Below are 17,143 nucleotides of genomic sequence, written 5' to 3'. Positions count from 1 at the left end.
CAGAAAATGACCGAGTGCTGAATTCACAATATAATTAAGATTATTGATTAACACTAATTTGGCGTATTTCGTTATGGAATAAGAGAAAGAGAAAGTTTTAAATATAATTATTAAATATTTTCGCAATTATGCGGGCTTTCGTTAAATATTTCAAACAATATCTTGTATAGTGAACTTGTTTCTCGGAATACGGGCTTGTCCTCGTTAATATGTAAACAGATTATTTTTTCGCATAGTCAGATATCGAATAAAAGAAAACAGTAAAATATTTCAATAAAATTTAACCTAGAAAAACGTAACCGTGTAAAACTGTTCAAATAGGGGCCTGAGTACCTACCCATATCGTCCATTGTACTCTTTGCCCGTCGTCACACGGGTCGGTAAGCAATCGACATAACCCGAAACCGAGACGCCATAAAGTGAATTTGGAATTATTGATGAAAAAAAAGAAGAATATTTATGAGACGATGTATGAATTTCAATGCAACAAGGAGTGTGTTCCAAGCCAGATATGGGGTCTAACCACACTGCGTACCCCTGCGGGAAATCGACAACATGGTTTGTAATAGTTTTGCAGATTAAGTTAGTATTTCCTAAGTGTTCAGTTAACGTTTTCTGTGATAACGACTCGCAAAATAGGCACGGGGACAGTTTGAAGGTTAGGCCAGACAAAAAATACCTTTGCTGAATATTGATTTGAACTCGGTTTAGTATTCAATGGACACTATTCGCACATTCAGTTCGTGTACTCAATGCTTCGTCTGGGTTTTACACAAGCCAAATTTTGTAATATCATCTTAACCGTAAAGCAGAAATCATTCTGAGTGAAGCTGCAAAAAATTATCGAAAAGTTATGAAAATTGATTTTTCTTCGAGGTATTTATATAGGTCACCTTGACTACTTTAGAATCGGATATAATTTGAAATCTTGAGGTATTATGCCGTGTTGCGCTACCTTTTTCTTTAGCCAACGTTTCGGACACTATTAAAGTGGCCATCATCACCACAGATGTGTCTCATCTGCCCTGATGTCTCATCGGATGCGACACATCTACCCTGATGATGAACACAGTATGGTGTCCATAACGTTGGATAAAGGAGGTCGCGCAACACGGCATAATATACCAAAAAACAGTATAATACTTTAAGCTCGCTTAAATATTTCCATCGTGAGCTACTCAGTTGTGAAATAACATAGTAATGTGTGTTTCGTTTGTTTATTTTACCATTTCAGCGTGACTTATATATAGAAAAAGATTTCAAGGTCTGAAAAAAGTTTAGTGTGGCAAAGTACTAACGATTATAAGTTTGTATCGACTTCCTGTCAAGCATACGATACTGCCGCAATAATATCAATTTTTTTTGTCATTCCGTGAAATGAAATTTATTGTTATTGAATAGGATATTTTCACAAACTGATACCGTTCAGAATATATGGATGTTTTAAAGTATATTTTTCTAATCTGATCTTTGTACTAAATATGTTTACCATAAGATCCTACAGGCTGCGCCAATTCTTTGTTATTATAATGAGTATAGGAATTGATAACTATAGGGTGGAAAATAACTGATTTATTACATGATACAATTAATACAGTTGCGACCTCAGTCTCATCTAGCGTCTATTCTACCTGAGATTTGGATGAGAGAGAGCGAGTTTGAGCAAGTCCACTACTTATATGCAGTTAATTATTTCTATCTTACTCTAACACTGCTGGAGTAATCCCACAATATAATCACGAAAACATGAAATTTTATTTTGGTTACCTGGCAGTAATAGAATGACAAAACTTATTTTATTATTATTATTATTGATGTGCTTTTTAATTGTGCCAACAGATAATGTTGACAAATTAGCATTTTTTTACCAGGCAGGTGTGTTATTATTCAATTAGTAGTTTATGTAGTCGTACTGACAAAGTGAATTGATTTTAAATATTCTGAAAACTTTTACCATGAATTTTCAAAGTTACGACCTTCTTAAGTGATTTCAAGTTTTTTTAAGAGTAATACTTCCTAGATGGCGTAGTAATATATTAATTCACGTAACCGAGGAGATGGCAAACAAATTTCCCTGTAAAACTAGTTTTTTTAAAGTATGTGTTTATAAGGATGAAATACAAAAATTATTCAAATTTTATGTTAAGGACTCTTGTATTGACGTATTTTTTACAACAAACAAACAAACAACAACTATCAACAGTTTTTGGGGTATTTTAAAGTTCCTAAAAAGACATTACGAACAGAAACCAAGATGAACTAGAAATTACACAAAGAAAAACTGAACAGTTTTTATGCTTCAGTTATTGACAACAACTTAAGATTTTCTTTGTTTCATGTATTCAAAATGGAAACGAATTGTCCATTAAAAATCAGATTAAATATTAAAAAGATAACCTTTCGGCTTTGACAATGAGCTAAATAAAAAAATTTATTACAAATTTGAATAAAAATAACTTTTTAAATGGGTAAAACAGGAATCTTTAAAACTCAACGACCATTTAATTCAGAACATATTAATATCAAACCGTGAAACCGAAAGGAAAATTACCGGTAGTAAATTCATTAAAATTCAACGTTTAAATGGAGTTTTTTTTAGCAAACATCGATGTTACATTATTACTTGTTACAAATTACGGGATGTATGTAATATGTTGCCCATTCATATAAAATTAATTTATAAATTCACCTTCATAATTTGAAATAATGGCCTAGAATATCCTTTAAGTATGAAAGCCAAATATTTGAAAAGAAAAATCATATTTCAAATATAGAATAAAAATAATCGTCTTGTAAAATGTGTTGTTATGTAGGTAGGTACTGTATCGCTTATTTGGATTTGAAAAGATTCATTTTTAGTTTTCTTAACACATGTAGGTACTTCAGTTCCAATTTTGAAATATCACATTCGGTCGTATTAATTGATTGATTGGGTTGAAATCTCATAGGAAGTCAGAATGTGTGAAGCGGTATTATAAACTGGCACATTTTCTCTAGAGAAGGTTCGCTGTGACGGCTGGTTACGGCGCGTTACACAATCCGTCCATAATTTCACTTTTATTATCACTACACGTAGCCGTTAACTAACTACCGCCGGTAACGAAACTTTTCGTCTCTTTACGGTGGGCGTTTGTAACGCTGTTAGCGGTTGGTCTTTGTTAGGGTGTAGGTAGATGGAATAAATATATGACTATAATATTATGTGCGTTACTCTGACGAATGTTTTTATAAGCGATAAACTATCTTAGCAAAAACAGTGACCACAAATTTGCAAAAATTCGTGTAATGTGAATTTCTTGTACATAATTAAAATTGTATCAGAAGTTTGGGTACATATTTCTCATGCTATGGCGTCCCCAATTGCGGTATGTTGTAAAGCTTTTTAGGGAGAAGCGAAGAGAACATGAAGACTGAGATGAGAAGATGAAGGCTAAGAAACATCTAACTATTAACATCTGTTCACCGAAATCATTTCAAGCAAGTTTCAATTTTGAATGGTGGTCGTTAACTTCGAATGCTCGATATGCTCTGCATACCCGCTCTTAAACTAGGACAATAATTAATCTTCCTGCTTTTCGCATTAATTTTATCGATTAATCTGGTAAATATCGCAACTTATAATGATTAAAAGTGACAACATAATGTTCAAGGTATTTTGAAGAATATCAAGAAAACTGAGAAATATAAATGTCAGTCTTTTAAAATTTTAATATTGTTTGAATTATAAATATTTATTTGCTTTAATCGGAAAACTTCCAATTCAAGGCTGTTTCCTAACAAGAATTCCTTACAAACGCACAAAAAATGTGTAAACTATGTAATAACACCTATATTTAGCTACCAACTGAGAATTTTCCTTCCAATGAAACTCTTTTGTCATTCGACTCACTTACAATATCATTAATACTGTTCATTATCAAGTCCCTTTAGTGGAAAATTGAATGGAATACTTTTAAAAGCATTCAAAGCACACGAACTCTCCAATTCATAAAATAACTTAAAGCGGTAAATGAAAAAAAACTTATTTTAAAATAATATGACGTACTTTATCTTTAATTGACTAAACTTTTGTAAGAAATCAAATTGTCAGCCTTTTTGCCGATAAAAAAAAACTCGTTCCGTAATACATTTTTTTGGTAACATTAATTAGTTAAATTTAAAAGGAAAATCTTAACAGTAATAAATGTATCGATTATTTTATTTTTAAGGTCAATTAATTGTTAATTGGTTTTGGGTTTCCGGACGAAAATACAATAAACTGATGCGTGATTTTGAAATACAAAGAGTAATTAAAATAAATAGACATACCTTTTGATAATCATGTTTGGGTTTTATAGTGACTGCTGCACAACTGTTATTACACAAATATATGTAAATTATCACTTTTTCAAAAATTCTGCACACTTTCACAATGAATTCTACTTTTATGAAATATTAACACTTCTCTAAATCAAACAATAAAAAAAAATATAATTAATAAACATATGAAAATAAAGTTCGAGTCAAAGTTTTAAGACAATGGCGGGAAAATGGAAAAACGACATGAAAATCAAAAATTGTCCCGCGCGTTATTTCGCAAATCGAATGCCGATTGGTTGACCAACCTATTGCAGAACGCGCTTGCGTTAACTGCAGCGATTGGTTATAGAATTAATCGAACACTCAAATTTGAATAAACCGAAGGAAATTCACATTCCAAAACAAAAAAATACAATATTCCAAAACTAGTCTAGATATTTCAAATTTTTGTTAGGGATGTCAATTTGTTTTATTGTTATTTCGGTGGTACCTACTCGAAAAAATATCGATTTAACAGCACTAAACGGAGACGGTCTGACTGCTGATGAAGCGTGCGCTCTCGGCGGCCGCGGCGCTAGGAATGATGGCGGCCGAACGCAAGAGATAAATGTCTAGGGAGAAAGTGTTAGCGCTTCTTATCTCCTGTGGAGTCACCTTGTCGGTAGGTTGTTGCCGGTTTCGACACACCAAAAGGAAAAAGAGTTGGGATCCACGGTCTATAGTCCACAATTCGCAGGCCGCGGGCCGCGGTGCGTGGGGGTGACGAGGTGCACACGAGCAGATGCGGAAATATCGCAAATTTAATAACAGATCACGAGGTGTTTTCAAACTGCCCATGGGGTTTTTCTAAAAAAATATAAGTGCTATGGTTTATAGTGTTTAAACTAACTAAAAAAACATGTTATGATATCGATTAAAAGGTTTTCATCATATGTATTTTTAAACTCGTGCGGAATGTAAACACCGTTGTAGCTGATGAGCGTTTTTTTTACACTAGCTACACAAACAGGGGGGGGCCTGAGAAAAGCAATTTCCAACGGGCCGTATGTCATCTTTGGGGATGGTGTGTGAAAGGTTTTTTAAGGATAGGAAGGAGATGAAGGAGAGCAATGAGAGGAAGGTGAGGAAGATTTGGGAAGGAAAAAAGGTATGAGGGGTTTTTAAAAAGGTGTCTAGGAATGACGGATGTTTGTGTTTGCCCCTCCCACTGCGATGAGTGAAGAGAGTCCTGCTTGCTGGAGAGGTAAAAAAATCTCTCTGAACCATTCTCCCCAAATCCGGCCCGCCACCAGTGGCGGCTCGTGACTTTTGGGTGTACTAGAGTGCTAATATTTAAAAAAAATTGGCATTTCTGATGTTGTTATAGCTGAAAACGATTTTTAATTTTTTTTCGAAAATCGATTTTTTTATGAAGATTTTCAGGAAATTTCAGTATAGCCGTGCGCCGCACGGAATTCCTGAAAATCTTCATACAAAAAATTAATTTTTCGAAAAAAAATAAAAAATCGTTTTCAGCTACAACAACATCAATAATGCCATTTTTTGTAATATTAGCACTCTAGTAACACAAAAGTCACGAGCCGCCACTGCCCGCCACGCATTAGGTGAGCAAATGCATCCGCCGCCAAGACCTAGACAATCCTCACCCCATGAAGCCGTGTACCTCCGGTAAGTCACCAAACGTAGCAAACCACTTGGGGTGACCTCTGGCAGAGGTGTTGGTTATCCAATAAATGGTTCTCGGTGCGGCGGAACCCATTTTCAAAAAAACAAATATTTACAAAAAAATGGCAGATAAAATTCGGTCGAGCTTTATTACAAATATCACATTTCAACATATAAATATGGCTACCGCCTGAACTACTAGCTAAAATACAGCAAAAAATATCGCGCAGTGCCAGAAATTAGGAAACGAAAACCGCTAATTTTATTTTAGCTAAATAGTGGGGAAAAATTTTGAACTCTAATATTTTCAAATATACACATGGTCTGAAAGGGAGGCCTTCATACACTTTTTCCGTTGAATCGGAACGGTTTTGAAAATGATACTATAGTCGATTTTAAGAGACTTAGTTCAATTAAATGCATTAATTTTATAAAATATTACATGATGAGGGCGGCTACTTAGTCTCTTCATAATGATATAATGAATCGAATGACAGATTATGCAAACGATGTACCGATGTATTTGTAATTATTATGACACTATCAAATAATGTTGATTTGCAAGTATCAGGGTAATGTTTGCCCTAGGGAGAATTATTGTAAATAGGTATCTGTATAAAGGTGTCATTGAAGCCAGTATCGCCTGAACACAAAATCACTCGTGTAATTGCATTCAATTTTTTTTAGATCTGCCAAAGTTTTTGAAATCCCGGCAGGTTGAATTCATAACACACCACGCATTTTACGATGTTTAATTTCTGAACAAACAAATTGATGTTATCCGTCACTAATCAAATGCATGTAACTTATTATTAAGAGCGGAAAAACGAAAAAAGGTTTGCATTTAAAAATGGAAGGGTTTACAAAAAAAGCAAGGACTAAAAAAAAATTAAAGAGATAAGTTTTTTTTAAAGATTTATATGTTTATGTGTTATGCACGGAGAAAAATGAGTATTGCTAATTTATTAAGAACATCTTGAAATTGCTGGTAATCTGGTTAGTAAAAGGATTACAGGTCATTTCCAGATAAACGTTGAGTAAATTCCGAAAATATCGGAACACGTGTTCATGCAATATTGGGATTTTCATGAACACATGCTCCGACATCGTGATAATATATTCGTCATTTACTAAAATTTTATCAGGAAACTTACTGATTAATTCGTTAAGTTCTGTAATCCTGTTTTTAACCGGATTACAAATAATTTGAAGAGATTCGTAAATTAGCAATACTAAACTGTAAAAAATTCATGTTTTACGAAAAAGGGTACATTGAATAATTTTTTCCATGAAAACGTCCTCAGTTTCCACAACACTCTGCACGTTTCCTCAGTTCATACGGGCGATGGTCGACCCGTGCTGTTTGCCATTTTACTTTATTTAATCGTGGCTTTTATGAAAAATTAGTTAGGTACTCAAATAGGTGTTTTATTATTCATTAATGAGACTGGATGAAGGCGGATGTTCAACCGTTTAAGATTTTGTGCCGCGAGAACCTCTCAAGGTTGATAAATCATTCACATGGCGGCTTTTCTATGCGCTATAGGTAATTCATACTCTAGCTTGAATTGTAGAACGATCCTGCAATCAATTTAAGAGAAGAGGGTTTTTGAAATGTAAAGATGCTGCGCTTTCAATTTCATAATAGAAAAACATTATTGTAAAATTAAATTTAAGAGGAAGCTACAACAAGCCAAACATGTTTATATTCTTGATATACCTTATATTGAAGGTAATAGGCATTAAAATCGCTTGACAAACGGAGTCTAAAAACGTTCGATTGCAAGCACAAAACTGGTTTTTATTGTAATATATACAGGGTGTATCGGCACGTACCCGACAAACTTTAACCAGCTATTCCTTAGCATATTTGGAGTAAAAAATCTTATGTGCACTTTGCTGTCCGGTAACGTTTTTTTTTAATAAAAAATGTATTATTCATATTTTCACCACATGTCACCACTGTTTTATCCTTTGACAAAGTTTGAAAACCCATCTGGCAAATATTTTATTCGAATTCCGTTGAATAATGCACGTGTGTACCTATATTGGCGCACGTTTACAGTCACAACGAAATAGCACGGCACCATTCGTCTCATTTTTAACTATTATTATTTAGTGTGTGCGAAAGAGCGAAGACGCTTTTTGACATACTTGCTTATAACAGCTGTTTAACACGAAACGCAATGCCAATGACAGTGATGTAGTGTGGAAATTTTATTTTTTTTTGTTTTTAATTGAAAAAAAATGCTACCGGACAGCAAAGTGCCCATAACATTTTTTACTCCAAATGTGCTAAGGAATAGCTGGTTAAAGTTTGTCGGGTTAGTGCCGATACACCCTGTATACAATGTATATGTAAATAATTTTATAAAAAAGCAAAAAAGTTAATCAAGTAAAACTGTCATAAATAATCTTAGCTATAATAGTGTATTTTTTAAAGTTATTTCCTTTACGCGTTCATACATTTCTATTGAACGATATTTTTTTAGTAGTTTACATATAGATTTTTTATTGAGTAATTATAATTTTATTTGTATTCTACTCAAGCAAAACGATAGGAAAACTTTTAATTTATCTAAAGCATATTTTTTGGTATTCACAATGTTCACCGATTCGTTATAAAGATTAATCAAAATAGTGATTTATCACTAAGCTTCGCCTTAACTAAATTTACCAAAATGATTACGTGTTATGTTTATTAAATTAACGAAAAAATAGACAAGCGGCCTTATGGCAGCTTTGGCGGACTACTGTTTTGTTATTATTAAAATTCTAGTAAAATCAATGTTTTATACTAAAAATAGTAAGCAAATTAGGAAGCAAACTATATTTACTTAAAGTTTGTGTCATTCTGATATCACATAGGTACGTTTTGCATCCATTGTTTGCAATGCTAGATTTTTATATCTCGTGAAAATTCAACCTTCAGAATGAATAAAAAAATATGATATCGCTTTAGTTATGCAGGGTGTCCGGGGGTAAAATGCGGTAATTTTAGGAGGTTATTTTACATGATAGTACAAGTAAATAGAAATAATTTTTTTCACAATTCCAACGATTTAAAGAAGTTTTTTGGTAAAAAAGTTGAATGGGAAAATAAATATTGAAATTTCGAAAAAAAAAGTTAATCTCTTTACTTCTACCATCATATAGGATCAAATCCAGAAGTTAGCGCACTTCACCCTCGAACACCCTATATTTGGCGATACGATCTAAAGAGCCAGGTGCTTTCGCATCCCCACTCCACTTCATTTAGCCTAACATATTTTCTCTAGTCGGGTTATTTATAGTATATTACTAGGATATCTTTATGGTAAAAATACATTAATTAACTTTGTATATTTAAATACGTCAAATTAATTTGAACGTACATTATATATATCGTTAAGATAAATGTATCTTTAAGGTTTCATGACAAGCATTCACAAAGAAGAAGGGCATGGTTTAAAAGTGAGATATGTAAATACGAATGTTAGAGCGAAATTTTTGAATTTTTAAAAATTAAACAAAACTCGCTTTAGGCGATGCACTACGACGTGTAATATTTTAAATCGAGCCGCTATCAATAACACCCCTTACGTAGATGGCGATAAGGTTTAATTTCCCGCTTAACACCATCCGCCTGTTTTGATTTATGCAAGAAAAAAACATGGCCGAAAAGTGACTTTTATTTTATTTTATGGATGTTCAGGCATAGATATTTTTTTTTCCGATCATTTTATAAATAACTTGATTTGCCACGTTATACAATAAAATCATAACCGAAAATGGGTTCGTAAGTAGGAGATTTTTAACTTTAAAGTAGTTTTCATAGGCCTTATACATTATTTTTTTCTGGGCTTATAAAAAGACTTATGTAAAAAATACTCGATTTTTCAAAGGCCAAGATGTATTCTACTTGCAGTATTTTATTGAAGCATCTGAAACATTTCTAGGCGACCAAATTTTCAAACCAAAAACACATGCTTTTGCATTACTACGTAGTGCATCGCCTTAAAATAGAACGAAAATCTCTCGACAAATGCCTTAGGTGCATATAAAGATACTCTGTAATTTGTTCATGTTAAATAACAGAACAACATGTGTTTTGAATAATTTTCGGAGTATACTTGGCGATTTTTTTTCTATCTAGGTAATTTCATGTAATGACCGTTTCGGCTCTATAAATGCGTAAATATTATCTTAATTTTTTAGGAACATAAAAACTTTTCAAGTTTTTTTCACATTTAAAAAGTGTTCAAGAAAATATGTTATAACTGGGTAGAAATTCAGAATGTGTGTGCTTACGTAGAAATGTATTATATTATTAGGAAACATTGATTTGGCAGAACTTACAGACAAGCTGTCATGTGACAGCTTTGTATGACTACCTATTATTTTTAAGATTAAATAATATTTGTGTTATTTAAGTGTGAACAAAAAAAATTAAAAAATATTTTAAAGTTGTTTTTTAGCTTTGAGAAAAGCTTCTTTTTTCGTCAAAACTAGCTACATGAACATTAAGTAAATAAAAAAATGACACATGGAGAAAAATTTGTATTCCTAATATATTTACTCGTAATAATGACATACAATAAAAAACATACAAATTTGACCACTTTAACTTTATTTAAACTCCGTTTTCCCCGGTTTCGGAAACGGTTTCGGAAGAACCCTTCCTTGGTCAGGAGAATATTAAAAACTCTTTATTCTCCAAGGTTTTTGGAGAATATAGAATATAGAGAAAAAGGAATCAGTTTTTAATATCCTGACGAAAAAGGGTTCTTCCGAAACTGGTTAATAGTTTAAATAAAATTAAAGTGGTCAATAATAAAATTAATTGTAAATTATGACGAGCCAAAATTTAATGCATTTTACAAATACGTATTAAGTAATTATTGGTAATTAGGTTAAAAACGGGATTGTATGCCGTTTCCTGAAAAACTTTTAGTAAATTCTTAATAAATCGGAACACGTGTTCATGCACCTGCATTTGCATTGATAATATATGTATAATGAAGTAATGCGAAAATATTATAATTTATGAAGAATAAAATATGTTCCGACATCGTGATAATATATTAGTATTTTTCAAAAAAAAATCAGGTAACCTATAAATTCATTCGTTAAGGAAAATGTAATAAGAAACAGCAGGAACACTGAATTTCAATCCCAAAAATGACCTACGATCTTTAGTAAAATTATTGGATTTTCCAGAAAGTCAAAGATTACAAACATGGGAAGTCCTTTTTACAGGACACGAGCAAATGACTTTTGACTTTTGTAAGAAAATTTTGAATACGTTAAATGTATATGATCGTGACTTGTGACTGTTTTGTAATTAGATTCGAATGGCAATTGATCCGTTTTTCTTATTTTAGTCGGGTCGTAGAATAACTATAAGAGCTTTAACATTATGATTTACCAGAAAACGTGACAATTACGTATATTAAATTATCGACCTCAATGGACGACTCTCATTACAAATAAGTGCTTGAGAAAAAAAATAATTTTAAATTACTTCAATTTAAGATGATACTATTAATAATAATTCATATTTATAGGTACAATCATCTTATATTACACAACTACTCGTATGCTTACGACTCGTATTTGTAATATCCGCTCGAGCGATTTTTGGTATATTTAGCCCCCGCGGTAACGGGATAAATCATCAAAATGATAATTCATCACATATTTAAAAAGGTATATAAAGTCATGCAAAGTAATCAAACAAAAACTTTATTAACTGGGTTATGTAGGTTAAGTTAGGTTAAAATTTTTTTTTTTTATTGTTCCAAAAGTGACTTTATATCACTTTTTAAAAATGTGTTGAATTGTCACTGTGTTGAGTTATCATGGAAACTTTTAATTGCAACTAAAGCATTTGTCGAGAGATTTTTGATGTATTTAAAACGAGTCGTGTTTTATTAAATATTGTTAAAATTTTCGCATAATTATTATCGTATTTTAATATTAGCGCGCTACCTCTAACACTTGTATTTACATGAGATCCGGAAATGAGATCTCTGAGGTGTATGTATTTTTTGTGAAAAATGCAAAGATTCGCAAATAATACACCACTGATGTTAGGAGTAAGACTAAGAAAAAGACTCTTAGATGGTTTGGTAATATAGACCGAATGAACGAATAATCGAAGACGAATGAGTATTGATAATGTATTAAGAGGAAACCCGGGCGCTGAGAAATTTGAACAATAGATATTTTACAAATCACTTGCTATTTCACTCTGCTCAGCGAGCGCGCTATCGATGTGTAGGTACCCACCCAACTAAGAGTGTGTGCATGTTACGCTCGTCCTCCCGCCCCGCATCTCCCTTCTTCCGTCCTTCGTCATGTAGGTATATCTGGTGTTTGTGGTTATTTTTCTGACTTATTTCTCCCGTTGTCTCGGCATATAATGTTTTTGTATACTGGGCACTTACTGGGTCTTACTAAAATCTCTAAATAGTATCGAAAAAAGTATCAGCGTCTGTCTGTTTGTGTGCTCAGTTTTTGTTTTCTTAATTTTTGTTTTTTCTTAACTACGAAATGGATTTTGATAGGATTTTCACTATCATTTAAAGATTTTCTTCCGAAAGGTTTACACACGTAATTTATAAATATGTATTATATTTATAAAAAGTAGAGAAAATTCATTGTGTAATCAAGTGATTTAAAATATATTTTCGGGCGCTTAATATGTATTATATTTATAAAAAGTAGAGAAAATTCATTGTGTAATCAAGTGATTTAAAATATATTTTCGGGCGCTTAAATATATTTGCTAACGCTGGCTAAACCTTGTGAGATGCATCAAAATAATGTACTACGGAATTGTATATCTTAAAAGGTCCTAAAGCAAGGTCCACCCTTGTATATGACTCCTAAGGATAACCCCCAACAACGCCGGGTACCCTTCAGCTAGAATGTACATTATAATATGTGAGCTACTGAGTGGACATATTATAAATTATTTTAGTAGAACCCAATGTAGATAATTAGTTGTACAGAATACACTATTTTTGTGTTTAAATAAAACATCAATATTACTAAAATTTTATAATGTAAAAAAATAAACATATAATATACCTATTACACAATACCATTACCATACACACATTATTGGGATACAACCGAATACACTCATAACATATGCCGTTTTTTTGATTTCCGTCTTTATCATAGTATTTCATTTTATTTAATCTCCCTTTATTATTTCATGTTAACTTATATGAAATAATAAATTGAAATAAAATAAAACAAAGATGATATAGTAGCTATAGATATAGAAGCACTCTTATTATGTAGGCGAGTAAGTATTTGAGTACTAGGGAAATAAATACTCTTCTTAACTCTAGAAGCCTTATCTACGCCTGCGAGGCGTACACACAATCTTAAATTCTATTTCTCTTTCTAACGGTTGAAGTTAGCGCCTCGTGCTCTTTAACCAACCTAGTGGCCGACGGGAGCTTGCCGATGGTAACTTCATCACTAAGTTAAGTCCAGCCATTTTTGAGTTTTTGAGGTATAGTACGCCTGCGAGACGTATGTTTAGGCTTTGTGTAACTTTTAACTAAGATTATATGTTTTTACTTTCGTTAATTTTTCGTCCATTTTATGTTTATTTTGGCATTGTTTCAGATACCAATATGTCACGGTCTAATATATTAAACAGTAACGATATTTTAAAAATCTTACACTAAGAAAATAGTCTTTTTCTGGGAAAATCAGCTCCAGGAGACGAGGACAGCCAGTTTGGACGACATTCAAAGCAAAGATGAGAATAACTATGTAACTGAAGAGGCTTTCCCTTTACAAGAATCTGCTCCCACTAAAGAAGCAGGCTCAAAATTTCAAAAGCTGACTTAGCATCTGATGCTGCTCATGCTTCGCAATCTGCCTACTCAGGGCAAAATTATCGTGTTCCTGGAAATAATCTTCGCGGTAAGAATGGACGCGGGATGTTTGGTCAACAAATAGGGTCCAATCATCTCACAGAACTTCAACTATGAATAAAGTCCGCACCTCTCGAGGACCAGCTCAAATTACAAATTAAATCTAGTGGGCACTATTCGATCAAATGAGCGGGAAATTCACGAAAACTTGAAGAACTCGAGATCTCGACCTGTTGGCAATTCTACGTTTTGTTTGGATGGCCCTCTGACACTTTATCGTACAAACCAAAACCTGCAAATATGATTTAATGTTTTATAATTCAAGTGGCAAACCAGACATGATTCATTTCTAGGACCAAACAAAAGGAGGAGTAGATAAATTTGATCAAAAGTGCTCCTCAATGTGGTGCAGCCGCAAAACTAATAGATGGTCAATGGCTGTATTCTATGGCATCTTCAACATGGCTTTTGTCAATTCTGCTGTAATTTATGGCCACAACATGATAAAATAAACCCTCAAACAAAGGAAAATTCATTGAACAACTCAGCACAGATTCGGTCAAGCCTTGGATGGAGATGAGACTTGAAACTTCGACTTATATAGACAAAAACACAAAATATGAGCCAAATTCTCGCAAAACCTACTGATTCAGGTAATAAACTTCAGGCACGAGAACCAGAGCCCAAACAAACATAAATACTGAGCTTTTTGCTGCTTAAAAAAATAGAATGTCGAAATTAGTGTGCTGTAAGTGCAAAAAGTCAGTATTTTCTGAGCACAAAGTTGATGTCTGTGGAGATTGCTTTAAAATTAAAGCTAGTAATTAAAAGCATGATTACTTTTAATGTTTGCCCTATGAATAGGAAATTAATTGTTTATCAAAACTTAACTAAACCATTCAAGTTGTTTGAGACAGGGAAAAGTATTAAAATGAAATATTTATTTTTTATTTTAGTAAAATTCCTGAAATCAACAGGTTTTAATTCCCTTGCGATGTTTATTTGGCTAAAATGACCAATTTTTACCACATAAACATCGCAAGTGACCAATTTTCGATATAATATTGGAATTTTTTGTTCATTATTTTGTTTTACGAATCTTATTATTGTGTTTTGTTAATAGAGCCAACGCCAATGCCATTCTTCGAAATTTTGAAAATGACATGAAAGCCATAACACCCTTGCCAATCACCACACTGCAAATCGGATGGTGTGGAGGAAACCTCCATTTTTTTCCACTCTACCTCCAGACATGTCGGGGTTCTGAAAATCGGATCATGAGTAAAAATGAACTAGCATTTAAATATCCATGTAACTCGAAAATAATAGAAAATGTCATGACTAAACGGCGCAACTTTTCCTACTGTATTTTGTTATAACAGATCACCACGCAAATGGCATCTTTTTAAAAATAAATATTTAAAAAAAAAAATCTTTATTCATTGTAAGTTGAGGATTTTTTGACTTTCATGCTAGGTACATGTCCGTGTTACGACCAAATTCTGTATCGGGTTGCTATAGGGTTTTGTTATAATAGGTACTCGTCCAAATAAGTCGCGTCTCAACTTGAGCGCGCACATACAATAGTCAGGTGGCTTCTTGCTGCTAACTCATCTTCAGTCGCGTCGCGACTTGAGCGTGCGTTTAGACTGGTCTCCCGATCCGGCCTGCCACGCAACTGGCGGACCGATGCATATATCGCCAAGACCCGGACAATCCTCACCCCCATGAACCCGGGCACCCCTGCTCAAGTCACCAAACGTAGCTAACCACTTGGGGTGACCTATGACAGAGGTTATCCAATAAATGGTTCCGGGGCGGCGGTACCCATAACCACCTCCAAAATTTAATATTATTATAATACTTGACGTATACAAATTGAATTTGGTCTAATTTTAGTAAGATCGGCAAGTATGGTATACTCGAAATAAGTCACTAAACTAAAAAAAAACTAATAAAATAGTTATTAATAAATTAGCAATGCTCATTTTTCTCTGTACAGGTACTCTATTGCATGTCTGAATATGTAATTGTATGTGTGTACAGTGCTTCTCCGCAATAGAAAATATTCTCAAAAGCCTTAAGGGGATATTTGGTATTACGAACCTTGATTTTTTTGCAGGATATTCAGAAGTTATTATTCAATAAGTCCCCTGCAGCTATTATTATATTGGCGGTGCACTGTAGTCATATATATGTTTTAACGTTTAGAGATATCCGGGTATCGCTAATTGACAGGCAACAAATAGCCGCAAATAATTAGCCAGTAAGTAATCGAAAAATTCCCTATCAATAATAGCCCAATCAATTTGTCTATCAATCAATTATATAAAAGTGTTAAAGAGGCGTGTAATGTATTTTTTGGCATTTTATAATTATTGGTCCATTATTTCATTTTATTTTACAGAAGCGGATAGGATCTGGATGTGTTGAGTTAATATATATTTTTTACATATTTATATGTACAGGGTGTCTGGAGGTAAAGTGCACTATCGTCTGCTTGGTTGGTTGCACTGGCTGTTTCTGAAGTCAAACGGCGGGTTTTAAATGCTCGTATTGTATGAAAAAATTATGTTTTTTATCAAAAAATAATTAATCTAATAGATTCGATGTTTTTGAATGGATTCAAAACAAATTATTGGTTTTGAAATCAGATGAAAGACTCATTCAGATTTTAATATTACAAACGAACAAATGCAAAAAAATCTGATTTCAAATATGGACGAATATATTACGAATGTTTTGTTTGTAAACTTTAGAAACACCACTTTATATGATACTAAAAAAACACATCTCATTTCACAGATGTATTATAAAGGTTACTGTCACTTCACATTTTGTCTTTTCATATATAAAAATAAGTAATAAAAATTCACAAACTTTTGAAAATCTTTTGCAAACATGTGAAATTTTACTGTCGATGATTTTTTGGAATATATTATAATTATTTGAAAGTGAATGTTAAGCTCTTAGAAGAAGATACAAAGCGAAACGTTATTTATATAAAGAAATAACGTTACGCTAACACTGTTACGTTAAGTTACACTGTTAAATCATATATCTCACCGTTATACAAAAGGAAATACAGGGTTTTCCAATAAGAGGTGTTATTTTGATATTTTTCCAGTAAAAGATCAATGATTTCGTTGCTTGTGTGGCACGTAGCGTCGTCTTGTTGAATGTAAAAGTTGTCCAGATCAATAACATCCAATTCCGGCCATAAAAAATCATTAATCATCTCTCAATAGCGAAATCCATTCACCGTAACTGTTACTCCAGCCTCATTTTCGAAAAAGTAA

The 17,143-nt window shown here is 32.9% G+C and overlaps 1 protein-coding gene across 2 annotated transcripts in view; it reads right to left on the bottom strand.

The window, feature by feature from the left end:
• The window catches only part of LOC149419546 (uncharacterized), a 118,305-nt gene extending 113,366 nt beyond the window's left edge, over positions 1 to 4,939 (bottom strand). The window contains exons 1-2 of one of the 2 annotated variants that reach the window (XM_089638378.1): positions 4,794 to 4,939; positions 4,309 to 4,445 (exon numbers count right to left, since the gene is read on the bottom strand). In XM_089638378.1, the coding sequence (XP_089494504.1) occupies positions 4,309 to 4,322 (14 nt within the window). In that variant the 5' untranslated portion in view covers positions 4,323 to 4,445; positions 4,794 to 4,939. Of the gene's footprint in view, positions 1 to 4,308; positions 4,446 to 4,789 lie in introns of both variants that reach the window. The other variant, XM_089638379.1, reaches the window with a different exon arrangement.
• Positions 4,940 to 17,143: the final 12,204 nt, after the last annotated feature.

Source organism: Hesperophylax consimilis, chromosome 12 (genome assembly GCF_061612785.1).
Source record: "Hesperophylax consimilis isolate HC1 chromosome 12, BYU_Hcon_1.0, whole genome shotgun sequence".
Lineage (NCBI taxonomy): Eukaryota > Metazoa > Arthropoda > Insecta > Trichoptera > Limnephilidae > Hesperophylax > Hesperophylax consimilis.
The sequence above is the reverse complement of the archived record's forward strand: the minus strand, read 5'-3'. Positions and strand labels throughout refer to the sequence as shown.